A 27,825-nucleotide genomic window follows, 5' to 3' on the forward strand; every position below is an offset into this window, starting at 1 on the left:
ACATCTTGCTTGGGCTGCTTCCCTGCAAAAATTGATGTGTGGATGAACGGGAGGATGGATGGAAGCTAAAAGGAAAAAAAAGTTTTTAACTGAGCCAATGTGTTTCTGCAATAAGTACAACACAAATAGTATTGCACTGATCACCAAATGTTCCTGCAACTGGCAGTTCAAGTCTTTGAATTGTGCTTCCTCAGATGTGCACAGACAGGACTGAGTCATGAGTAGCAATAGATCATGGGGGACCACAGAGGAGCTACAGCACACTGTGCAACTATATGTCTGATACTATATCTTGCTGGAAGGTAGGTTTGACGCCATGTCCTAAAAAGCATGAAAGAAATAATCTGTGCCCATGCGCATTCATTGATACATGTCTACCACAGAAGCAGTCTTCAGCTCAAAGGTGGAATTCACATGCATCGTCCTCAACAGAAGAGAATATATTCTGGCTTGCGACATTTGTTGCTTTTAAAACCACTCATTCCCGGTTTCCTTGTCTCTGTTCCAGGAAGGCGATCTAATGAGGAAGGAATCTATGCGATAAAGCTGAGTAGCTAGAAAGAGAAAAACAGAAGAAGAGATGGCAGCATATTTTAAAATTGCAGCCTGAACCCCGATGTCTTCTTCTCGTTATCAGATGTGCTGCTGTTTCCTCTTTTCGATTTGAGCTGACAGCTTATTAGCACACGGCTGTGAAGGGAAAGGTGAAAGTGTGCATTACAGCTTTCCCGCCGATGTGTCATCTTCATGCCCACATAATCTCGATTCTCCCACTTGTTAAGATTTATTTCACCACTGCTGCAGAGATTTTGCAATCTCATAACTTTCCTCAAACAGCCAAAAGCCATATCCTCTTTCTTCACTGCACACAGAGCATAGCTGCTCTGCTCTGCTGAGAGGACTTTAATTACTACAAAAGGCATGGAATGAGTATCTTGTCATAATGTCAGCTTGCAAAAAAATAATTGTTAAGCGGCACGAGACTAATGCGATGGAACAGTGAAAAATTGCGAAATATAATTTACTGAAACAGTAATGAGGTTGTAATGAGAAGAATTAAAACAAGCAGAAGTTTGGAGTTAAGCATAATGCATGCTTGTCACTATAACAACATATTATTAAGCTTCATATCTCACAGTGTTTGGATTTGTTGGGAAAGAGTGAAGATTTGATTTTCCTCCAGGCACTAAGACTGCAGTCCTGATCGGACCCTTATCATTTGTGACAAGAGAATTTGTGCACATGGTCTTGTCACCCACATATTATTGCTCAGGCTGTATGTGATTGAGACTCACAGCAGTATAACAGCTTTTTGTCAGCCTGGTTACAGTGCTTAAGAAAAACATAGGGTTACTCTTATTTTCCTCAATCAGTGATGAAAGGCTTTTTTTTTATAAAGCAGCAAACCAGGCTAAATGATGACCTTCTAAATTGGTGAGATGCCATTTCCTCCCTAGCTTGCGAGTTATCTGCTTTACGGTGCACATTTGAGAGTTATACCAGAGAGTCAACCTCCTCTGATTTGAGGCTTTCTTTTCCAGTGGAGCTACTGTTTCCAGAGTCGTACACAGTGGAGATGTAAAATTATTGACAAGATAATCGACCTCTGTGGGAGTAGTATTCAGGCAGCTGCTCTGCACCGTGTCGGTGAATTCTTTTTCTTGATTGATCTTTCTGAGTTAACTTAAGTAATTACATCATCCAAATCATTAACATGTCTCTTAGACCCCACTCCTACAAGACTGTTCAAAGAAATCATACCATTAATTAATGCTTCAATCTTAAATTTGATCAACCTATCTCAGTCACATACCACAGGCCTTCCAGCTGGCAGTAGTAATTTGGAGATTTTCAGTCAGGTTTCAGTGCAGTGGTTTGTATCATAGCTCTCTATCATAGCAGTTTGTTTAAATAAATAGAGTCCTCTTTGCAAACTAAAGTTAATTATGGAGTTCCACAGATATATTTTCACTCCTATGCAGATGACACCCAACTTTATTTGTTCATGAAGGTAACACACACCAATTAGTTAAACTGAAGGAATGTCTAAAGACATAAAGACCTGGATGACCTCTAATATTCTGCTTCTAAATTCACTTAAAAATTAGGTTATTGTACTCTCTCCTAAAAGTCTTAGAAATATGGTATCTATCCATTTCTTCTTGTTAAAATGGAGTTTTTCCTTCTCACTGTCACCAAAGTGCTTTCTCATAGTGGTTCGTATGATTATTGGGGTTTTCTCTGTTTTCTTTGCATTATTGTATGATAGTTACTTTACAGTATAAAGTGCCTTAGGGCAACTCTTGTTGTGCTTTGGTGCTATATAAATAAAACTGAATTGAATTATATTTAATAAAAACTAGGCCTACAGGTCATTGGCACTTGTTAGCTTCAGTAATGAAAACACTTATTTTAAAGATATGCATGACAATGCCTTCCAGTGACCTTCCAGTGACCCCTGAAGTGAGACTAAAGACTAAACTAAAACATATTCACAAAAAACAATGTACACAAAACATCAACATCACACATGTACATCTAGCGTAGACGCTATGTTAACAACATAAACGTACAAATAATTTAGACGTAATGTCAACAATGTACACATGCATGTAACTTAGACGTAATGTCGCCATTCGTCTTCAGATCAGCTACTACACATAATATATATAATTTGAAGGATTTTAGTGTTATAAAACTTATTCCCAAAAGTGATATAGATGTTAATAATCTTGGTACCCTAAGTACTTTGTATAGTAAGTTTTATCCAAGTTAATAAATGCATCTAGGAAGAGCTAGGAAACAAAGATATATAGATATGCTACGACCATTGTAGTAACATAGTTTTTATAATAATAAAATAAAAATAATAATAAAAAATTTTGATTTCTTATGTTATATTGGAAGTATTTTAGGTTCTTGTGTTAGGATTTGGTTGAGTTTTATTCTAATTTTGTTTCCCACGTCTCCTGAGTCAAGTCCTTTCCTGTCCTCTATGTCATCTGTCTTGTCCTCAGTGTTTTACTTTCAGTTCTGCCTGTGCGTTAGTCTCTCCCCATTCAATGTTTTAATTGTCAAGCTTGTGTTGTCATGTCTGCGTCTCTCCATGTTTCCTGCTTTATTTTGAAGAGTCTAGTGTTTCCATGTTCAGTGTGTTTTGTTTTACTTCCCTTTGTGGTGTCATGTTCATTTGTGTCAGCTGTGTCTCTCCAGGTGTTTCCACTTCCTTCATTACCCTCCTGTGTATTTAAGTCCTCTGTCTCTTACTCTTCTTTATCGGGTCGTCTGTTGCCTTCATGTTAAGTCTCGTCAGGGTCTGCTGCTGCCCAGGTTCATGCTCACCCATCTCTTCTTTTGGATCCGTTCCATAAATACACCTGTGTGTCCCACTGTGACAAAATCACTATGTAGTTTGTAATTTACATTTTTGGGGGCTTGAAAAACACAAAATTACGGTCCTCAAAACAGAAAAAAAATTATAGCACATCCTAGAAACTGTAAAACATACATGAACCGATATCATGAAGCTTACCTACAATAAGAAAAATACTCAGTTATGAATAATTTCCATATGAGTGCCCACACTTTAAAAGCATGAAAACCTCACTTTGTTATTTTGGTTTCTGTGCAGTCTGACCTAGAGCCAGAAACACACACTGTAGCTGCTGCATACAAACCAAGCAGCCTCTTCTATATCTGTATCTGACCCACAAATTCAGCTCAGACACAAAGAAGTAACACACCTGCTCACAGAGAGGAAGATTCTACACACTGGATATAACTACGGCACAGCTGCTGCTGCTGCTGCAAACAACAAGGAAGAAAGGAAATGATGGCTTCTCTTAGACGCATATTAAAACAGGCGTGATCAATAAGAACATGGATTTATGGTCTCCCTCTCCCACACAGGAACACACACACAGAGGAATACAAAAAAAGAAGAGGCGAGAGTATAGATAAACAGTGAAGTAAGATAACCGGGTAAAACAATGAGATAACAGAAGAGATGATGCTTCAACATAACGAATGAATGTCTGTTTGGAGAAACCAATAGGAAACAGATGAGCATTGGAAGGGATAAAAGAAGAAGGGGGAGGGGATCGCAGGCCTGTCAGACTCTCCGGTACTCTCTCACTCCCTGGCTCTCCCAATAACTGATCAATCAATTCTGCTTTTAATCTTGCCCAGTGGCTCATAATCAAATTAACTTCCTCCCTGCCGCTTTCTGTGAAACAGTGTGATGTAACCCAACACAGCGGCCTGTGTGGAGTCAGCAAAGTAATATTTGTCCATTCAGTTCCTTCTGTCCTGCCTCCTCGCATCAGTCTGCTTCCAAGCTGGCTGCACTTTGACTTTCTGGTTTGGACGGCACAGTAAAGTAAAAGTAGCTGGCGCCACTTTTTAAAAAGTCAGCACTGGCCGTTGCCAGTGGAGGCAAGAAGACTCTGCGTGTTGGAGCCAGTCAACTCCATCACTCACTGAGTTTAAAGAACAAAACACCAAACTCAAAACTTTTACAGTACAAAAGCACAGGAGGTCATGGTCATCATACTGCAGATTTACTATGTGAAAAGTGGAGTTGCATAGGAATTTAAACTTGATCTTATGAGGGATACTTTTTTTCCCCCAAAGTAGCTTTTTAAAAATGATAATGCTACTTAAGTAGCTTAATAGGTCACAAGTTGTATAGTCAAATATATAAAAGTATCCAAACTCAATGTACTCGTGTGTAATTATGCTTCAGAATCATATACATATTATTGGAGGTACATCAAACATTACATCAAACATAAGGCCCGGGGGCCAGAATCAGCCCAGCAAAGACTCCAATCCGGCCCATTGGACATTATTAGAAAATGTGAAGGAGTGCATAGATTTTGACCTTTTAACTGTACTTTCATAATTTGTACAGTTTTTCCTATTGATAAAGACGGCCCGCACATATTACCATTTATACTACATCAAAATAATTAACTAATGGATAAACGATTGACAGGAAAGTTCTTATTTTTCTACAGTTAGTGAGTCCAAAGTAAATTAACAAAATCTTTATATTTTATAATTACGAAGTCCAATAATGGCATTCAGAATATACATGTAGTAGAGTAGGGCTGGGCCATATTATACCGTTCACGGTAATACCGGTATAATGTTAGGCAACGATAGGAAAATGAAATATCGCGATAGAATATGAGTAAAACGCGCATGCGCAGTGGCTTTGTTTTCATACGCACATGGCCGATTGTTGAGTGAAACAAATGAACCAGAATTGGTTTGTAAAAATGGTGCAACTTCAGTGATGTGGAACTGGTTTGGTGTTTGTCCGTCAGATACATGACAAAGCACATTTTTTTGCAGAACATGCAAGCGGCCGTCGTTATTGTCGGACTAAGATGCTCTTAAATCTGGGAGTAATCTGGGTCCTAAACTCCATATCCTTCAGGTCAAACGAACACTGCAGCATCACTGAGAGTTAAAAACTGTCTAAATTCTTTCATCTTTAATAAAACGATCAGCATTGCTGCTTTACCAGGTGTAACTATGAAGTTTAACTTCCAGGCATCCATGAAAACAAAATTTATTACATTTAACGGAGTTAGAAGTTAGCAGGAAGCTAGCGGAAGTTAGCTCGCTAGTTTCGCTAGTTACCCAAGCATGATATAGCATGTTCTGACTGAGAGATTTCTGAAAAAATTCAAACGTACAGCTCTGCTATCACTTCCAACATAAATGAAGACAGGAAACTAAACAGCAGTGACGTTTATAGGGTTACTGAAGTTGGGCTAGCTGGTATTTAATGATGTGCTACGTGATCGCTAGCGACACAGCTATGTTAGCATAATATAAACAGTGAAGCTGGAGGACGAACACTAACACTTTTCCACTTAAAAAAGTTAACGTTAAGGTTTCTGATAGTTAGAGACAAATGCAATCGCATGGCAGGATGCTGTAAACGGACCAAACTTCAGTCAGGAGAACAACTGAGATAATCCATCCACAATACGAGGTTAGTCATTAATATACTGCAACAACATGGGAACAGAGCAGCTGCCAGAGAATTCAACATTAATGAATCAATGGTACAAAAGTGGAGGAAGCAAGAAGAATGAGTTTAATAAAGTTTGATTTATCTGACTGCTTTGTTTCGCTTAATGTGCCTTATAATCCTGTGCACCTTATGGTCCGAAAAATACGTACTGCACACTGCAGTTTAATGTTGCAAAGCACCTCTTTTTAACTTCAGTGGATATTATACATGGTTATGCTCAGGATATGTCAGCACATTTCTACTGGAAATGCCTTTTGGTTAAACTTTCAGCAAGGAATTTGCATTTGCACTGTTACATTTTTATAAAGCTTTAATGTACATAAAAACCAGCTTCTTGTTTAAGTGAAAATAAATGGAAGGTTGTCTTTTTGCGCTAGTAATGTTGTGGAGTTGTATTTTGTCTCGCATCAATTATATCGTCAGTTATATCGTTATCGCAAATTTTCAAATATATATCGTGATAAATATTTTTGGCCATATCGCCCTGCTCTATAGTAGAGTGAAATCAAAAAGCAACATAGTACTAGTACAAGTACTCTTGTGGATTAAAAAAACTGATGTATCTCTAGTCCAATGACTTTTGTGAGGTGGCACCAGGAATGGGGGTCAATCATATTTTAGATGGGGCTGGTGTCACCCCATGCTCCCCTTCTTGACACGCCCCTTTTTTCTGTCTATCGTCATCCAGTTAGACATACTCAGACTCCATTGTCTTGGACTGTAACTGGTGATAGTGATCATTGTTGTGCTTCATGTGCAAACTTGGGGCTCACGCTAACAGACCCTAAAGCAAACACTACTAACAGTTTGCCTGCATGTATTCTCTCCAGGTACTCAGACTTCCCCCAACAATCCAAAGTTAATCATGTTAGGTTATTTGGGGATTCTAAATTCACAAATTCAAGCATGAATGGATGGATGTCTCTTCTGTGCTGGGCTTGAGATGGACTGGCAATCTGTCAAATGAGTATGCTGTGTGCCATGATGTCCCAGTGACTGATCAAGAGAGTGTCAAGATGTCTGCAAATCAATTTTAATCCAAAGTATGATGATGGGAGGGAGAAGAAATTTTTTTTTTGCAAAAGTAGAATTCAGAGAGCTGTTTGCTTTTCATCTAATGTGATTACCCAGCGGAGAGCTGCTTCAACAACCCTCACAACCGGAATTTGATTTGTCCCCAGAAATTTGGAGGTTAAATATTTTCTCTCACTCTTTGCCAGAGAGAGAAAAAGCTGTGGGTGTTTTGCGATGAAGAAAAATCCTGCAGTCAAATGTCCAAAAGGCCGATATACAGCACAGAGTGGATAAACAGAAGCACTACTCCTGTTTGGTTGAGTTAATGATGGAGTAACGTTTGTTAGGATTTTGCCTTCTGTCACAGGACGACAGAACATGCTGTTATTACAGAATCAGCTCAATCATGGACGCATCACAACATAACCACGGCCCTTAAAATGATAGCCTGTTAGAATTTGCTGACTGTTTGCATTTATTCCTGCAACCTGAAATGAGTTTTTCCATGCCAACAGTTTTTCATCAGTTTTGTAATCAAACCTGCTGCCCTCAGATTAAAACAGAAAAGCTAATGTGCTTATGTGTGATGTTTTGCTCTCTGTCCCTGTAATTAATTACACCCACTACTTATGAGATTAACCACTTCACAATTTGACTAATAAGGACAGGGAAAGCACTTAGAAAGTGTCTGCTGGACCTGCCTTAATGTCTCGGATAAAGGTTTGCTTCATTTCAGTAATGTGAAAGTAGGTGGAAGCTTAAATTCTCCAAAGAGGTTAAAGGCTTTGAGCACAGATTTATTGATTAACTCTTAAGGAACTGCACTCAAGTGCAAAATTATTTGGGCAGAAATAGGTACTTACTTTGAACACCTTTAGCTTTAAACCTAAAGAATAGCCCAATGCTGGACTTCCTGTTTATTAGCATCAATGTTGTATCGCTTCAAGATAACAGTGAAGTTAAGCAGCCACTTTTATACTGTGTCAACACTGCTCACTGCTCTTAGAGCTAAAGTCTCCTAAATGTGATTCATCTCGGGACACTATGATTCTCTTTGTAGCCTTGCTGCCTTTTGAGGCATCTCTGGGAGAGGTGAGCTCTAGTTACATTTGGCAGCAAAACTGCTCTGACCACAGGCATTCACCATAAAAAACGAGTCAATCCATTACACAGTCTGGTCTGAAAATATTGGATGTGATACATTAAGGGAAACCCAGTCCTTGTTGTTAAGAAATACCATTTTGATAATGGCTGTGGGCCTCGGGTGTTTCCGTAGCCTCGCAGAGCCGGTGTTCGTCTGAGTGTTCTCAGTTTCCTTAATGTAATAACACTTTTTTCCCAGAGGAGTTCAACACGGACAATGGGAGGTGAAGAGAGTGTGTTAAGGCTGAAAGAGAGAGAGAGTGTTTGTGTGTGTGCGTGTTAGAGAGAGAGAGAGACAGGGAAAGCCCATGACAGAGAGGGAGAAATAGGAGTAGGTGTTAAACGAATGGCTGAGATGATTGCGAGTGCTGGTGGAGGAATCAGATTCTGAGGATCTCGTATTTCAACTCAGTGACGGCGACACACACGTCGCTTCGCACAGGCTTTTGGCACGATTAGAAAAGTGCAGGAAAACACTCATGGAGGAAGCCAGACTAACGAGATGAATCCCCTCATTTCAAATGTCAAAATAAAAGTAAAAAAGAAAACAAGTATTTTAAATCCTCTTTAGATGTTAAGTTCATTTCGTCTTTACTAAAAACACCTCTGAAGTACAGAGAGTCTGCTCCTACACATCCTTTGACTGATACAAAAAGGTTCCCAGGGAGTTGGTACAAACAGTCCTCTTAAGAGTAAAAGCAAGGCCCCTAAAGTCACAAATATCACTGCAGAAAACACCGAGCAGGAAGGAGCATTAACTAAATTACTATCTTTAAGGCATAATTATCTACATCATTTAATAGCGTTATGGTGGAAAACATTCAAATTAAAAGCTCAACTTGTATAATTTTCCTCTCTGTGAGATCCTGACATTGTTTCCCAGCCTTTAGTGTGTATCTGTTACCTCCGTGTTTCCCTAAGGATGGGTAATGTTTAAGCTGCTGGCACTTTAGCCAAGTGGTGACATCATGTTTCATTTGAACTACACTATCTGTTTTTTCATGATAATAATTTTAAAAAAAAACATTTGGAGGAAAACCTGAAAGATTAAAGAAAAAAACTGTATATAGAAGATGGACATGGCCACTACGACATCACCCACTGGTTTGTAAAGTCCTCGTTTGAATTCTTGGTTTCAGCTTTAGCTGTTTCCATGTTATTGTTTTTTGGGCCAAAAGTGACTCTATTAGCCTGAGATGGTGCAGTGCAAGGTTATCAGCTAACACTTGGCAGCATGAGGAGAATCCATACAGTATGGCTGCATCACAAACAGGTACCTGCTAATGACTTTCATGAAAAAATTTAATGAACACAAATAAAATTACAAAATTTCACTCACCAACAATAGAAGCTAAGATGTCTTGTATGCGTTCTTTGTCAGACAGTTGTATTACAAAATGTTCTAAACTGAAAAACAATAAATGAAAATACATAGGAAACAGTGGAAAAAGAGCATTTTCTTTGATTTAAATGTTTATGTAACACTTAGTTACTTTAGTGCACTATGAGTGACCATGGGGACGATTTTTCTTAGTAGGAAAAGCTAATATCATAGAAAATACAATTAGAAGTCCAAACTCTATGTCTTCGTTCAAAGGTTATTGTAGTTAACTAAACTAAAAACTAGATGTGAAAAAATAAAAATGAACTGAAAACTATTTTGTGAACTTGGAAAATGAACCAAAAGAAAATAAAAATATCCTTAGCTTACGTAATGAGTCACTGATGTATGTGTGAAGTGCTGTATTGAGACTCTGAATGCCTACAAAACTGTGAGTCCTGCCTCTTACATACGGCCCCATACAATAACAATAAAAGGACTAAAACACTGAGACTAATAACAAATAAAACATAAACCAACATAAGAAAATCTACCTTGGAAACTAAACTGAATTTTTTAAAAAGTCAAAATGATATCCCTTAAACCCAATAAGAAGTCAATTATATCTTTAATATATAAACAACTTATGGATTTAAATGTCCATTCCGTTGCTAAAATTAGGGGGGCTTGGGAGCAGGAGTTAGGAATAATTTTTTCGGATCAGCAATGGGAGAAAGCAGTATCCAATGTCCGTTATAGTACGTCCTGTGCCAGGTTACAACTCATCCAGTTCAAGGTGTTGTACAGGGTTTACTATTCAAAGTCTCGTCTGTCTGAGATTTACCCACAAGTGATGGATCAGTGTGAGAGATGTCATGCCACCCCATGTGACCTAGGCCATATGTTCTTTCTGTGCCCAAGACTCCATGGCTTCTGGAGTCAGTATTCAGTTATTCTTTCCAAAGCTCTTGGGACCCAAATCTGCATGGACCCTTTTCTAGCTGTTTTTGGGCTTCCAGTCAACACTGGTCTAACCGACCCTACACACTTCAAAATATTAGCCTTTACATCACTTTTGGCTAGACGTTGCATCTTACTCCTTTGGAAATCTTCAAAGCCACCTTCAGTTTCTTTTTGGTTTAGAGATGTGATGTCATCTCTTAAATTGCAAAAGATAGGCCTTGTGGCGAAGGGCAAATACAGAGAATTTTATTCTATCTGGGGCCCCTTCGTGGACTATTGCAAGTCATTAAACGCTCTACCAGCTGATTAATATCATGTCTCTTCCCCCCCCCCCCCCCCCCCCCCCCCCTTTTTCTTTTTTTTTTTTTTTTTTTTCCCCCCTTTTGGGGTTTGTGTTTGTTTTGGGTTTCTTATTAGGTTTTGTTTTGTTTGTTTACTTAAGCGTGTGTGTAGATGTGCCTGTGTGTGTGTTATTGTGTCTGTTCATGTAAGAAAAACTAAAAAATATGTGAGGGGAACAGATTGTCTTGTCATTGTAAACTACTGTACACTTGTCTCTCAATAAAAATATTTAAAAAAAAAAAAAAAAAAAAAAAGTCAAAATGAAATACAAATTTAAAACTAATATGAAAATTCAAAACTACAATAAACTCCATATTGGAGTCCTGGGCGGGCGATTCTGGACCCCGAACCTTATATTTGACACCCCTGCTATAGAGTAGTAAAATTAAACACAAACTGTCAGCCTACTAAGTAAAACGGTTACTTACTAGGTTAATAACTTTAATCCACCTCTGTGAAAGTGAGCTAGGTTTTACAACAATACTCAACTCCAAAGTATCCCGAACTTTCCAATGATGCCAACGTTTTTATCCCTGCTTTAAATCCTTAACAACAAACGTCTGTCTTAAAGCAACTTTTAGCCGTCTCCATATTTTCACAGCATCCTCACAGACATCTAACCAGTCTCACGTGCCCTGCGCCTGCACTTCAGTCGACTTGCAACGCAAATCAATATTTGGATCAAAAAGCCAGGCAGAGACACACAAACACGCACGCACACACACACACACACACACACGCACACACACAGAAGCGAAGCATATCCCGCCATCCCGTCTGCTGGAATGTATTCACAGGCGTCTCTAATGAATTTAAATGAATCCCCTCATGCCAACACGGAAGCCCGGGAGCAAGGTCCCGGGTCTGGGTTGCATGTTTATGCTCAGCGGGAGCGCACGGAGCTGCTGGCAGGTGGTCGACCGAGCCAGCCGGCCGGAGTTAGCACGCATTTCTTACCGGGAGTTTTCTTTTGGCGCAGTGGAGAGGAAGGAGGAAGAGGAGGTGGGGGGTAGACCAACTCCACCGCTCTCCCTTCTTCAGGCGGCTCTCTCCATCCGATGACAGCGGTGCCGGTCGGGTTTATCTACCCCGGGGAGGTGGAGGGAGGGACACGGCGTTCACACTGATGATGGTGCTGATGGTGGAGGAGCTGCTGCTGGGTCAGCGCATCCGGAAGCGTTCAGATACGGCCAACCGGAGGAGGGAAAAGAGGGAGAAGAAGAAGAGGAGGAGGAGGGTTTGATGTTTAACTCAGAGGGGTCCGTGTGTTTCCGTCACTAAGGTCTGCAGAAAGCTGCAGCCAGAGCCGCAGATGAACCTCCGACCGACTGCACAAATGAAGTCCCACCCCTGCAGCGCAACTTCTACCTTCGGGCTGCTCGATAGACTCGACCACCGCCTCCTCCTCCTTCAAGGCTTCACAACAGCAGCAGTGGGGAGGACCTGCCTGCTCTACGTGCACACACTGTTGTTACACAACCCCGCGCACGAGGAGGAGGTGTGTGTTTGAGTGAGAGAGAGGTACACAGGTACACCCAAACTTTTGAAGTCACCCTCAGCATCCCTCCACAAATCTGACGCCTGTGAAAACTCTCCTGCGCCCCCCACCTCAAATGATCAAAATCTGTCTGCTGAACAAACCTCCACCTCCTCCACCGCCATCACCACCACCCTGATTCATCTGAGATTTGAGCTGTTAGGGATGATTCAGTGTGAAATTGCATAACTGTCTGTGCTGGAGGCTGGCATGGTGCAGTAATGAAACCTCTGATAAGAAAAACATGCATCAGTCCTCATTTCCCCCAAATAATTCTAATTAAACTATTTCCAACTAGTGTGCACTCACTACATGCTGCAGTCGGTTTTAATGAGTGAAATGCTGCAAAGACACAGCTCATATGATATGTGATTTTTTTTTTTAAATGTTACTTTACAAGCCCAACATTGTAATTACAAACCATCAGCTGGTCTTTAAAACATTATTAGACACAAATAAAAGTAATTTTAATAACTGAGCTGAAAACTAACCCAGACAGTTCTTGCTGGAAATAGTTTTCATTCATCTCAGTTTTGCATATAAAATGCTTGAAATATGAAATAAGATCAAAGTCTGAATCTTAAAGGGGACATGCTTCACTCAATCCCAAATCCTTGAGTCCCATGCTCCACAGTTCAGACTACATTTTACTCATACTGGGCCTTGGCAAAGCTGTATATCTACTGTCAGCCTTCCAAAAAATGAATTTTAGTCCTTTAAGCAAGCTTTATTCTGATTGGCTGCCCCACACAGCAGTTGCCCAGAGCTGTGCGGGCTAAAACCAACACACAAGGTGTGAAATTAAATGTTTTTGTTTTACATGTGTTAAAGTGTGTAACAACACATTCTTTTCAATTTTTTTTTAAAGATTCTAAGAGTGCGGGATATTAAGGCTCTCTGTTCTAATCAACATCATAGAGCGCGACGATTAGAAAACTATGTTTAAAGCAGCTTGAAGCCATGACATCCAGGTTATGCGAGTTTCTATGCTCATGGCCACGTTTAATATGAACATCCATCACTGGAACACACGTGACAAAAAGAGAATAGCATAAAAGATCCTTTTTAATGCATACACGATCACCTCGAGGACCTTCTATTTGCAAAAAGTTGCAAAATCCACTTTTGAATTTGCAAAAAGTTGTGGAAAACCTGCAAATTCCAGCTAACATCGTATAAAATAATAGCTATAAAACCGTTAAACAAATAACAAAACCCATAAAGGACAATTTAGGTGTTTATTCAGCAGTTTGGACAGCTACACTTTCCCAACCGTATAATAACTCTAAATTCTGGAGGTGTTGTCATAGCTCACCTGAATGATTGGTCAAACGCATGCCAAAGGCCATCGCCGCAGGATCCTCTGAGCACCAGACTGACCTCTTTGATCTCATTCAACTTGATTCAAATGAGCCAAAACTGTGTTTCAAAAATCAGGCGGAAATGCTATGTTTTGATTTGACCACCCACAGGACACACATACACATGCACCCACATCTTTTGTGATTATTCGCTGATACAGATTAGACACTGTGAGGGACCAAGCAGCCAAGGCATAGAGGACACAGGCAAAATCTTCAAAAAACTTTTCTTTATTTTAACCCTCAAAAAGTTCAAAAATGACAAAATTCAAAAACATAATTAGCAGGCCCATAAAAGAGGTCAACTAGATATAACTCTGCAAAAAGTAATTTCCAGAAACTTAAATAAACAAAGTGGACACAACTTAACTCACAAACTGACCTAATTACAAAGATGCATGAGGGTAGCTTTTATAGTGGTTTGGCCAAACCATTTACACACAATAGGGGGAAAACAAACACACTAATATTACCTAAGCACAGATTAACCTAAGTAAACCTAAAACACCCCTGTTCCTGATAAGCACATGGTCTGTCCTGCTGAGCAGGCATTTTGCTCTCAGAGTCCTCAGCCACGCCTTTCGCCCAGACAGGAAACAGCCACCGCCCAAAACCAGGTAACTCAAAGAAAAAGAAACATAATTAATATAACAAAACATTTTTAGAAAAACCACACAATATTATGTGCGTGCCTCATATTATCAGGGGGTTTAACCAAATGATTAATGAATTATATTAATGAAGAAAACTGCAAACCAAACTCATAAAGTGAACAAATGGACTGATTTACCCCTGTGTGGCTGATGCCATCACAGACACTCAGCAGTGTGTTGATGAAGAACTGCAAAGTTGTTATTTTGGCCCAAAGAGGTGATTTAATTTGTTTATGTAATGTAAATACATGTACTTGCAGGTATTTACTCCTTTTCACAGCTTCACAGATGCTTGAATGTGGTACACACTACTAAACAGAGTCAGCCAGTAAAGAGATTTTGAACACTGGAGAGCGGTGCATGTTGTTGTTCTTTAGCATGCCGCCATCTGGTGGTGAACATTGGCAGAGAACTACATCTTCTTATCAGCTAGTTCCTTCAGGGGTCGCCATAGCAGATCATCTTGCTCCGTCACACCAACCCTCTGCATGTCAATACAATCTTCACTCCATCCATCAATCTACTCTGAGGTCTTCCACCTTACCTCCTGCCTGGTAGCTCAATCTCCTGCATCCTTCCAAACATCCACCATCCCTGCTCTGCACGTGTCCAACCATCTCAGACTTTACTCATTAACTTTGTCTCCAAGCTGCTCGACCTCAGTTGTCCCTCGGATGTCCATTGGAAAAACTTAGCATCTTTAACTCTGAAACTTCGAGCTCGCTCTTCTGTCTGTGTTTGTCGGTTTCACATTCTTTACACTATACATCATAGCAGGTCTCACTGCCATGTTACACACCTTCCCATTCACTCTTGTTATATTACAATAAAAGCAAAAATTGGAGGGGATTTTGCTTTAATTAATTCTGAAAGCTATCACGGAGGCAAGCAGACAGTACCAATACAGGCATTTGGGATAAACAGAAACTTGTTTAAAAAGAAATGTGTTTATTCCTTAAAACCACTTTCAATGTGGTTTTTAAGTAACAAAAACCTCATTTAAACACAAACTGCTGAGTACTTTACAGAGTAAAAAAACAACCCATGTTTCCAGTTTTATAATGCCCACTGTAAATAATTTAAAGGCTCCTTATCAGCATTGAGCTTGAGGACAATTCTTATTTTGCTGATGTGGCTGTATCAATTCAGGTCAAGAATGACCTGAAATAGCAGCACTGTAGCACGGTGGTTAGCACTGTTGCCGCACAGCAAGAAGGTCCTGAGTTCAATTCCACCATCAGGCCGGGGTCTTTCTGTGTGGAGTTTGCATGTTCTCCCCGTGTTTGCGTGGGTTCCCTCCGGGTACTCCGGCTTCCTCCCACCGTCCAAAGACATGCAGTTTGTGGGGATAGGTTAATTGGATAATCCAAATTGCCACTAGGTGTGAATGTGAGTATGAATGGTTGTCTGTCCTTGTGTGTTGGCCCTGCGACAGACTGGTGACCTGTCCAGGGTGTACCCCGCCTCTCGCCCTATGACAGCTGGGATTGGCTCCAGCGCCCCCCGCGACCCTGAAAAGGATAAGCGGTAGCGAATGGATGGATGGATGGATGGAATGACCTAAAATAACTATCCTGATTTCCAAGAAAAAAAAGTAATAAAAACTTTGGCAGAAAGACTGAAATCCTTCCTTTTCTAAACAGTTAAATCAAGCAAAAATGACACAGAGCACAAAGAGTATATATAAAAAACATATATTTATTGTTCTGTTACTGTTGGTTAAATTGAACAACAATAAATGGCTGCAGGCCAGGAGACATACTGTACACATACTTAGAAAGCCCTGGAGAGCTTCCATTTTTAGATTCAGTGGCAGTTAACAATGCAAAAGAGAAAACCAGAGCAGAAAGAGGAACAGAAAACAACGTCCGCCGTATTCCAAACGGCGGATGAATATTATGGTTCAGTGGTGCGTTCAAAAGTCATCCTTCAGCCAAAGTGGTTTTTCTCCTACGCAGGTAACTTTACAAGAGGGGTAAAAATACTGTACATTGTTCTTTGCGTGGATGCAACTGAATGATTGGGATCTTTTACAATTGATTCTTTGTGTAGGACAGTGATAACTACTCACCTTGTTCTTCCTCCAAAACATGCAAGGTGGAAGAAAATCAAGTAAAGCTTTTAAAAGATAAAATGATTATTAGACTCTCGTGACAGAAATAGAAGTGCTCCGTACGCCACAAAATAGTGTGGATTAAAATAGATAAAGGTTATATATATATATTTATACTATATTTAATATATAAAGGCTTAACTCTGAATACAAGGACAGCCACCAGTGCTGTCCCACACACATTCCTCAGTACACAAACCCTTGAACACAGTAACAAACTTTAAACCTGCTTTGTCTCGTTTTTTGCTCCAAGGACCACAAAGTTTTTGCACATCTGAAATAAAGTAAATTTGCAGCACCAGTCCTCCAAGTATTAAATTCTGGGATACAGATATTATTCGGGGTGTTTTGTTCGACACATTAAATTCAATGGTAACACTTTATAATACAGCCGCTGACTGAGGGCATACTTCCCTCGTAATTGAATGGAATTGTAATGTATTTATTTGAAATGACAATGTAATTATATTTAGATACAAATACTTCAAGATAGGTGCACTGGAATAATGGTGTAACACGTTAGGTTTTTATAGGAAACAGAAATAATTACACTGTAAGTACTGCATAATTTCTTGGTACTTTAATAGAAAAACATTATCTTACATTGTAAGTACACTGCATTTTCTGGGTCATGGGAGTGGCTTAACCACGCCAAACTTCTAAGTATTTTACAGCGAAGGAGACATAATGAACATTAAGGGTGTAAAAGGCGAGGTTCAGTCACTCCATAATACAGATACACTCCGAGAAGTAGAGCATACTTATGATGTAGAAAAGGAAAATACTGTTTGTCTGCAAAATTCACAGTTAATTACATATTGCCTAAAATTGTTTCTCCTGTCCTGTAAAAATATCTGGAAATTAAGCAAGGTCAGGGCACTCCATAACTGGGCCATGCCCTGAAAAGTACAGAGCACCTACGGTGTAAGATAGAGAAATATTGTTTGTTTTTACAATTACTTACAGTATGAATACTTCTTTGTTTCCAGTAAAAATCTAACTTTTTACCCCGTTATTCCATTATACGACCTTTTAAATATTTGTATGTGGATATAATTACATTGCAGTTTCAAATAAAATGTGTTAAAATTCCACTAAATTACAGGAGAATTACACTCTTAGTTATGGACTGTGTTATAAAGTGTTACTGGTTGAGGCTTCTGTACATGTCTTGGTTTTACTGACTCCAGACTGGAAAGTCAATAACACAGAGCTCGTTTAATTCAGAGTGACAAGCAGGAAGCATCAATACAGGATTTACTCTCCTACTGGTAGAGCAAAGGGGGAAAAGAGAAGAGGGGAAACAAACAATATAGGAGGAATGGAAGCAAGTGTCAGTGGCTGTGTAATTAGTTTCTCTCCAAGATAGAATTTATACATGAAACTAAGTGGTTGAACTAAAAAAAGCACATTTGTAGAGCAGATGAGAACAAATGTCCGTTTCAGTCCACACAAACGTTTACATTCCACACGCTGCAAAACACATCAGATCCAGCTCCTCAGATTCACAGGAACTTTATTCAGTCTCACCGTGTGCTCCGGGCTCCACCGAGGGGCACCAGCGTTCCAAATGTAAATGTGCAAATGTCATCCGTAACGCAGAACCGTTCAAAAACAACTCGACAAAAAGATAAAACGATCGACAAAGAATAACTTTTTTGCAGTCCCTGAAATATCCCATCTACTATAAGAAGTACTTTCCACTGAACTTTACCTTGCTTCTTAAGTTGCAGGATTGAAATGAAACTGATCAGTTTATGTGCCACAAAACAAAAACAAAGGAAGAGAGTATTAGTAAAAGACTGCATAATGCTGTTACCTCAAAAAGAAATAAAAGACAGGTATTAATTGCACATACGCCAACAAGAACCCAAACCAGCAGCCAGGGCGGTCGAGCCTTTTCCAACTTCGAAGCGTAAAAACATTAAATGAAAAGCCAAGTTTAGCTCAGTGTTCGTCACCCACCTCTACAAAGCTCTGTGCAGAAATGTGTTTTGATAATTATTTATGTTTAAATTTTTTTTGTTAATTTCAACTTCATACTGGCTTTTGAATTTCTAAAAGCACAATGAGTAAATGAAGAAGTCTCAGCTGTGCAAATGTCAAGACTAAAATATATTAAATTCAATGTTCAGCCATGTCCTCATGTCTGGCAAAAGCTTGTTTTTCCTCCACTCCCTTCATTTCAAATCCTCCCTACACTCCCCTTTTTTCTGATTCAAATAAAACTTGCTTATAATACAACACTGCGTAAAAAAAAAAGAGTCAAATTATTGGGATGAAACTCCAAATTCTCAGTTTCCTTTCTAAATTCTGACCGTGGTGTCCCTTTAGATGTCAGACAAAACTTGCAGAATATCAATATGCATCACCGTAGAAGCTTAGTTATTTCATTTCACACTCCCTCAAACCCTGTAGACAGATGGCGTGAAAATGATATTTAACACTGAGTACTCACAACTCTCCAAGTCTGGAGACTTGTCTCAGAAACACAAAATCTTAAAATAATTAGTACTGGTGGAGTGATAAACTCATGATATGTGAAGACGCGGGGCATTGATGACGAGAGCCAAAATGATTTCAATTAGCACAGCCGATTCAGTCCAAGAAGAAAACACAGACACAGCACAAGCAGCTGTTTTGTTTTAGGTGAGCACTGTGGAGCTGACTATTAGCTTACATCACACTTTTAACATCAGCAGAGGGACCACACAGGGGGGATATGTTGGCTCTGTTGCCATAGTAACAGTTGGGCAGAGAAACTCAGAGTGGCTGCGAAGGAGTCAAGTGAAAGGTGTGTGCTGGATGTATTTGAGTTTGGTTCTGTGTTGGGTGCACTGGCTGGTTCTCATTCGGAGATGGGGGATGCTGTTGGGGCTGTTGCAGGATGTGCACCACCCGGCCGAGGGTCTCTGTGGTGGCGAACGCCAGGTACTGGCAGCACAGCCAGTCCTCCAGGCTCACGCCACAGGCGTTGTCCAGCGAGCGCTCTGCGAACTTGATCATCATCAGTGTCCGCTTGAGGTCCAGCCAGTTCTGCAGGGTGGCCTCGCGTTGGCCCGAAGTGGCCCCGGACATAGGCCCGGTGCTGCTGCAGCCCAGCGCCTGAAACAAGTCCTCCCGAGGTCCCCAGAGGAGGCACTGGAGGCAGGCCCGCGCCTCGGCCATCCGGATTCTTTCGGAGGGGTTAACGGTGAGCAGCAAGCGCGCCAGCTGCTGCAGCCCCTGTGAGTAAAGCGATCTCACGGGCAGCGGTGGAAGGTCGGCCCAGGTGTACTCCCGCTCCTTCAACTCCGGCGTCTCCTCAAAGGGGTTGGGTCTGTGCAGCATCTCATAGATCAGAATCCCAGTCTGGAACTCATCACACTTGCGGTACTGGGTGGCTGTGATGATTTCGGGTGCCAGCCTCGACTGGTCGCGCAGCGTGCCGGGGTCAGTGGCCATGAGAGTGGTCTTTTGTTTCGCTTGGGAGAAGTTGCTGATGATGAGGCGTGCGGGGCAGGTGGAGTTGGCGGCAGCGGTGGCTGCAGCGCTTGCCCCCGAGCTGCTGCCGTTGCTGTTATTGTTGGGCTCCAGTAAGTCCAGATTCCAGGGGTTGCCAGGCTGGCATTGGACCAGCAGCAGGTTTTCGAGTCGCAGGTCACAGTGGGTCACGTGGAAAGGTTTCATGTGCTCCAGCCCGGAGCAAAGCTGCAGCAGCAGCAGACAGACCTGACGCTCATACAGCTCCGGGTTTTGAGTGTGCCGGCTCATGCCTTCTCTGACAAAGTCGGCCACTGTCTGGAAGGGCACCTCACGTGTGATCACCACCACTCGGCTCCTCAAGCGGCCAGCTGTGTTCATGTGACCCGCAGCCGGGACTTCATCTAGCTTCCCATTTGGAGAAGGCGATTTTGAATCTGCCATCTTAGCCTCTTTGTCCTTTACTGTCGGCCCCCCTTCCTCCTTATCTGCTTCTTCCTCCTCTTCTTCCTCTTCCCAGGGCAGCAGGCGGGCAGGAACATCAGCCAGGAAGTGGCCACAGTCCTGCTGGATGTTGAAGTGCACTGGCAGGCTCTGCCTCACTGCGAGGCTGTGGAAAAACTGCTGCTGGGTCTCCTTCACCTGGCTCCGACAGATCTGAAGAAGTACAAATAAATGTCAGAGAAAAATCACTGTCAGTCCAATGTCTTGAGTTGAAGATGAGAATTCAATCAACCTAAAGTCATTTTCAGATCTTATTTGTCCATATATCAGCAATGAAACATAGGGGAAACTTCAATGATATTCTAGTTTTCTTACTGTCACGAAATAACCCGACGATTCTGTGACACACAGCAGAAACGACACAAATGAGCCACACTGTTACCCTTAGTGTCGGCAAAAACGTCGGCATCGTTCCTTTATTTTGAGTCTCTGTCACATACACTGTCCTGCTGTCAGAAACGCTTACAGAAGCATTGGATGTGTATCGATCCATGGCTAAAAATACACCTCGAAATGCACCCCTTACCCCTGTCAGTGCACAGTTTGGTTAAAAAAAACAAGATGCTTAGCTGCTTTAGGAAATAACTTCGAGGTTTTAAACATGAAACCTGTCACAGGCGGGGACAGGGTTGTATATTTTAAGAACAAACACTTGGTTGGTTTCAGTCTTTTCATGAGATCTGTTCACAATATGATCATAAACAATGGTTTTACTGGGATTTATTTTTAAAGTAAATCCGTCAATACCTGACCTTTTGCCCATCTTCCTGTAATTCCTATATACTGTGTTTTCATATGGTCGCTGGTAACTAAATTAGATTCATCTCAATGAAATAAAACGGGGTCTACTGGCAGCAGAATTGGCCTTTTGGCTGCTGTGGGCGACCTCCAAACAAACAGCGACCTTCTGCAACACCAGGAGAAAACACAGAACATTTCAGTGGAGAACTCAAAAACATTTTCTGTTTCTTTCGAAACTCTCTGTCCTGCTCGGTTTCTCTCAAACAATGCAGCTAATGATACACAGCTGAAAGGGCAGAAAGCCGAGCTGAGGCTGTTACAGACAGCACTGAGAGTGTGTCTCTGTCTCCTAAAGCAGTTACAGCCTCCATAGCTCTCATTCTTAATCTTTGATCACAGCACAGTGAGAGGTGAAGCCGAGTCAGAGACAGAATCAGTCTGTGCAGAAAGCATGATGTATTAGATGTCTGGGGTTGAACAACATTCTGTCCCCTTGAAAATGAATAGTGTGGTTTCATTAATAATGATCAAATTTAACCTGTTTGTCTTCACTGATGTGCAACGTTTGCAGAAATTACTCTCAGAAATTTAATAAATGTCCCCAAAATACAAAATGACTCAAAGATGTTGTGAGGACAAGTGAGTTTGCTGTAATGCATAAGACTAAACAGTGAGTTGTAAAGATGCTGTAATGAGAAACCTCTGGCAGGTGTCTAACATTTGTTGTTTACTATTGTAGAATCTGATTGTAGTGTATGTATGGATATATATGTATATACGGGAGGGCAAACCTGGATGAGACTTTGTATGAACACCGCCAGACATACAGCGATTAACATATATATATTAATATCTTTAAAAATATATACTATAAATCCCAATTGTTTTCATTTTCCTCCTATATATTATGCAAATTTCATCATCCCCCTGTGATTGTGACATAAGTTCTTTGTTTGTGTTTCCTGTGGCACTTTCAATGTATGTTTTAAACAGTAAAAACAATAAAAATCTACATGTAAAGACGAGATGCTGATTTTTCAAAGTGGCCAAATAGTAACACTCTAACGTTGCTGTAAGATAGAACTTGAAAAGTTTTCCATCTTGATAAAGAATATGTAAAAATATTGCAGCCTTTTATTAACTGTATATAGCTGCAAAGTAGCTAATAATTATAGTACTTAGCAACTGAGTCACCCTTGATATAAATCAAGACATGGATTATGAATTAAAACCTGAACATGTTTTTATAACACAACGACAACCTCAGTCATTTCACTTTATTACTTCTATTAAAAGTTTAAAGTGTTTGTTGTGATTTATGTAGATTTGATTAAACTCTCATACAGCATGAATAACCGCATCAGTGCACTCCTTTCAGACGCACCCTGTAATTGTTCAGGAATGTGCAGCTTCACTTGATGTTTGTTTGAGCATGATGGCTCACGATGACTAGACCTGCCTACTTCACTTTCTTTGAAGACATCTGCAGATTTTCAAAACTCTGACACCGTACTCGTGTTTCTGGTTGTAACACAATCCTGCAAATTAGCAGAAACTCACTGCTTTTATTACCACCTCTTGTCTCCTTAATGTCGACTCTTCAGTGATACGCTAGAGCTTTAAAGCACAGTGAGGTGCTCACTGAATTCTTTGGAGAGCTAAAGTGAGTAATTAGCACAGAAGTAAAATATGAAAGTTCAGATGCGTCATCTGCACATAAAGGGTTAAAGGAAGGCAGGGGCCTAGCTGGGCTGCATTCAGACAGAGTTGGGGAAGGTTTAATTGGGAAGTTGGGGCTTGTTTCTACTGCTTCTGGTTGCCTTATTTATAGATGAGCGTCTTTAAAAAAACAAGAGTCTCTCTTAAGCCTGCTGCTAATACGAAGGCAAGGCTTTGAAGTGGTGTGGCGCACAGTGTTTCATATCCTGTGAATAATTTAACCTTCATCCATATCTGCTTTGTGTTTAGCGTCAGAACTCTTTCGGCAAGCTGTGCCCTCAAACCACCACATGCATCTCCATACACACTGAAGACAAAGCTGCTCCTCTCGCACAATCGCACAGAGGCGAAGAAAACAAACAAACAAACACAACAACGCTCGTTTTTATTGCACAAGGTCATGCCCTAAGGGATCAAAGTTTAAGTGCCAATATTTCACAGCACTTCAAGAAAAGAGGGGAGGAGATTCGTCGGCATAAGCACAAGGATTTTATGAATCTACTGCAAAGACAGCAGCTACCAGAGAAAGATATCTACAATACTTTTGATGTAGCAAGAATTCAAACCAATCCCCCACAACAAATAAACACACTAATTAAGAGAAAACTAAGAACAAGCTGAACAAAGAGATGCTGAAATATTTTACTGAGATCAGAAAACATCACTTCTTTTGGGGGGGGGGAAAACAGCTTTGACTGTAAAATAGGACAAACCTTGTTTTTCTCTTCTTTCCTACAAGTCAGTGTTTAAGGTTCTTTCGAGGTTTTAGGGTTTAAATATTCAACAGAATATGTAACACAAAAGAAGCTGTATTCATTTAACACCAAACTAAAAGAAAGAATCTCACCTTGATGGCATAATTGACCAGTGGGTCCTTGGCATAAGATGCAGTGTAGTAAACGGCGTCCCCCGCCTCACAGCAGGGTTTCCCAGTGGTCAGCCTGAAGTGGGACCAGCTTTCAGTGCCAAACCTCAAATGATCTTTCTGGCCAGCCATGAAACGGTCCTCGCATTTTGCTGCCAGTTTCCGTAGAGTGTCTGTGTGGAGCCCGCGGATCCTCCCCACCACCTCATCCCAGCTGTCCAACCCCCTGTAAAGAGCAGGTCTCTGGGGTTTGGAGGCTGCGCCGCCTCCGGCAGCTCCGCGACCCGCTGTCCGACCCCTTCCAGCCAGGGATTCTGAACTTGGGTAGACTCTCTTCTCTTTGCCGGGGGTTGCGCTGGCTGCAGCAGGTGAAGGCTGAGGGACCAGAGAGGACACGCTATTGGTCATGCGGGCCTTGTTGGTAGCTGTGGCAGCTGATGACCTCTCTAAGGAGTCACCGCTCTCATGGTCGTGGCCTCGATGTGGTTCGGAGCTCAGAGAGGAGCTCTGACTAGCTGTTTCCCAGGTGGAGTCCAAGTCATAAAGAGGGTTGGCTACACTAAGGTTGGTGCCCCCCGGTTTAGCTTCAGCTCGAGGCCTGAGGCCTCCCACTGGCTCTTTGCCTCCCAGGATGGGTTCAGTACTGGAACGAGGAACTGCTTTTTTGGGTAATGGCGGTGGTGTAGCTTTAGGGGCTGGCTGCTCAGCGAGGCCTTCGATTTCGATGGAGGCTAGTGTGTCATTGGATGCTTTCATGTTTCTTGGCTGTTTAAGTGGAATCATGCTGGCTCGAGATTTACCTGAAGGAAAGAAAACAGAAAACATTTATACTGCATAAAAAAGATCCAGTGAAACTAAAAGACTGTTGGGACCCTTCAAATTGAACGGAGGGCGTAATGATATCCAGTTCAATAAGCAGGAAGAACAGCTCCTTCAATTTCCTTGAATTAAATTCACACAATAATCTAATGTTAGTATACAACAGACTTTATATGAAAAAATTAGCCCGTTAACTCCACAACAATGATTTGACAGCACAGTTATTACCTTAAATAACCTGCAGACAGAAATTTTATAACCAAAATCTAATCAGTCAATGAAAGCATTTGCACAGATTCAATATTTCACGTATATGTATACCTTTAAATACTCATCCAAATACATTCGATAGTTTGTCAACACCATTTCTGTGTTGTTGTTTTTTTAACTCCACACTCTGATCAGTTAAGACACCAACAGAAACATCGCTCTCAAGTTGTTTTGGTTTGGAAGGGAGGTGGGGAATCTTTGCCATGGGAAAAAAACAACTTAAAGACCCAGATATCAGTAAAGGATACATGAAAAAAATAAAACGACACAAAAGCTGCAATTCGATAAAACTAACGAAAAATCCCTCGCCACAAAAACAACGACACACCCTTACAGCTAGGGCTTGCCCTTTGCTCTCTGGCGTTTCCAGAGAACCACTAGCTTGTTGCGTCTCTTGAGGACAAAAGGATGACATGATGATGTGTGCGACAGCACGTGATAGAGCTGGTGGCCCTGATGCCACAAGCTGTTTCTTCAACCATCCAGCTGCCTGACTCAATCTGCAGTCCTGTTCTGTAGTGAGGCTTAAAGACGCAGCATGGAGAGCAAATTTAGAAGTGGCTTGATGTGACCTTATTTTTTTGCTTGGATGGTGGAAGGAAGAATCCAGAAGGTTGGGAGACTGATTGGATTCCCTCAACGTTCTGTGGGGTTAATGACCACCGAGGCACACGGGTCAGAGGCAAGTGTGATAAAAGGAAAAGGCGGCAGGGGTCGTGCTGTTTGCATGATGGAAACAAAGCTCCCTGGTTTTTCTAACAAAGTGTGCATGTAGGGTTACAGATAACTCAACGTCGCGGCTTTAACTCACCAGGGAGATCTGAGTTCATGTCTTTCAAAGTCACCTCCTTCTACCAAATTACTTTGACCGTCCCTGAGGCAAATGCATGTTCGTGAACAAATCATTCCTCTTTGTGCAGCACAAATACTACTGATTATACATCGTTAAAAAGTATGGGCGACACCTCATGTGCAAGTCATGCTGACATCATCCTAAGAATGCAGGAAAAGCCTTAAGATAGAGCAGTCAGGATGAAGTAAATGAGTCTTGGTAATCCTCCGTGGAACGAATATATTAAATGTGTTCCTCCACCAATCTGCAGTAATCCATCCAAGAAAGCAGCCGTCTCCCACTTCCAGTTGTAGGGATCTTTTATTGCAGTGTGGCTGTGACTTAACTCAATTACATAAGACTGGGATTTTTTTTTTTTTTGCATGTGTATGATTAAGCAAATAAATCTTTAAAACTACATAAAAACAATAAAGAACACACTGTTATTTATGACACAGTTAATGTTTGCAGCTATTAGCAAAGTAGCAACTCTAAATCCCAGAATGTCGTACACCTACTGTAAAGGAACAGGGTAAATAGTTATTTGTGCATTGCAATTCAATTAAACCAAGGCCTGTGACGGTGCTCAACAGCATGCTTGAAGCAAAACCACAATTTGAAAAAAAGGGGGAACAGAAAAAAGCTGTGCACAAACATGACTACAAAGTTGATTTTTAATCATTTAAAGTCCACTGCTGTTAAACTAAACTTCTTTTACAGCAACATGAAGAACCTGATGTGTCTGAGCCAACTGCTCTGTTACTGCTCTCAGTCCAAATCCGAGTACCAGCAGATGTCAGTTCAGAGTCTCTGCTGCATCACATCACACTGTCAACAATCAGTCTGAAAACAGCTCAACAAGTGATAAATATATACACGCAAATTAGAGCACATAAAGCTAACAGTTAATATTTGTAATATAATGTGAAAACTCACAAATGCAGCGACTGATCCAACCGTTGTTCTTAAAATATCATGTCAGAGCCGTGCAGTCAAATTTCCAGGGAACAGCATTCATCAACTGGTTTGATGAATTCTGACTGGTTGAGGGAACTTGTTGCCATAGCAGAGCGATTGCTGCTCAGCTGCCTCCGAACTAACTCTGACACGTTAACAAGAGGCAAGCGATGGATGGAGGAGGTGGGTAGAATAAAGTAGAATAAAGAGGACCGGGGGGGTGGAATGGAGTGAGAGCGGTGGAGTAGGCGGTTAGAGGTGGTAGAAGTGGCGGTTGGGGTGGGGGGAGAATTTCAAAATAATAAATAAATAAATAAATAGGTGAGGGGGCTGATGAACAGAGAAAAATAAATATATGACAGAGATAAACACTGAGGAAAACGAGCGAAACAAGCTTACCTCAATTCCACTAACGCCTCAAAGTTTTTAGAGAAACGTGGTGCAGTTACAGCAGCAGCAGCAGCGCCCAGAGGCAGAATAAAACGCTGTTCTCTGCTTCCATCCCTGAGAGTCTGTGAGGAGTCGCCGGTGCCAACAGACAGGCTCAGCGCTCCCACCAATAATGGAGATTTCTCACTTAAAGGCAGCGAGCACTCTGCCTCCTACCGCCTGATGCTCTGATTAAAACCCGAGCGAGACTATACTACATGACAGTGAGTGAGTGAGAGAGCGAGAGCACGCAAGAGAGAGACACTTTCATTTAAAAAGTGAACCTGATTCCTCACAAAAAAAAGAAACGTGTGAACAGCAAATGTAGCCCACAGTAGTGAAAAGCAAAGCGATGCTACGGTAACAGCAGGAAAAACAGGAAACTCAAAGCAGGCGTTACACTGAGCGGCTGTGTGTCTTAGGTCAACACTTGTTTGTGTGTGTCTCAGTGTGTGGAAGGCCACACACCTCCTCCTCCCAAACAGAAACAACACGCTGTTCTGTGCGATGTTTGACAACACGGATACACAAACTTCTATCTAGCCCCTCATTAGCAGTATGCAGCAAAGTTAAATTAGGCTGCAGGCAGCTCGCTGCGTGCGTCATCCAGGGAGCTTTTAACACAACCCATCCACAGGGCCCGTGTGCATTTCAAGCTTCACAAACAAACCCGTGCAAATGCTGCATTCCCAGTTTGCACATGCCTTCTGAAAAGAGAGGAAAAAAAAGGC

General features: G+C 41.3%; 2 protein-coding genes across 3 annotated transcripts in view; both read right to left on the reverse strand.

Annotated features, from left to right (window-relative positions):
* syt12 (synaptotagmin XII) overlaps positions 1-12,425 on the reverse strand; it is a 28,906-nt gene extending 16,481 nt beyond the window's left edge. The window contains exon 1 of the mRNA XM_004570288.5: positions 11,790-12,425. The gene's annotated coding sequence lies outside the window, so the exon portion shown is untranslated. The remainder of the gene's footprint in view (positions 1-11,789) is intronic.
* Positions 12,426-16,063: 3,638 nt separating this feature from the next.
* peak1 (pseudopodium-enriched atypical kinase 1) overlaps positions 16,064-27,825 on the reverse strand; it is a 103,934-nt gene continuing 92,172 nt past the window's right edge. For both annotated transcript variants that reach the window (XM_004570286.5, XM_004570287.4), the window contains 2 exons: positions 23,770-24,587; positions 16,064-20,615 (listed from right to left, as the gene is read on the reverse strand). In XM_004570286.5, coding sequence (XP_004570343.3) covers positions 19,260-20,615; positions 23,770-24,587 — 2,174 coding nt within the window. In that variant the 3' untranslated portion in view covers positions 16,064-19,259. The remainder of the gene's footprint in view (positions 20,616-23,769; positions 24,588-27,825) is intronic.

The sequence above is a fragment of the Maylandia zebra genome, linkage group LG7 (assembly GCF_041146795.1).
Source record: "Maylandia zebra isolate NMK-2024a linkage group LG7, Mzebra_GT3a, whole genome shotgun sequence".
Taxonomy (NCBI): Eukaryota; Metazoa; Chordata; class Actinopteri; order Cichliformes; family Cichlidae; genus Maylandia; species Maylandia zebra.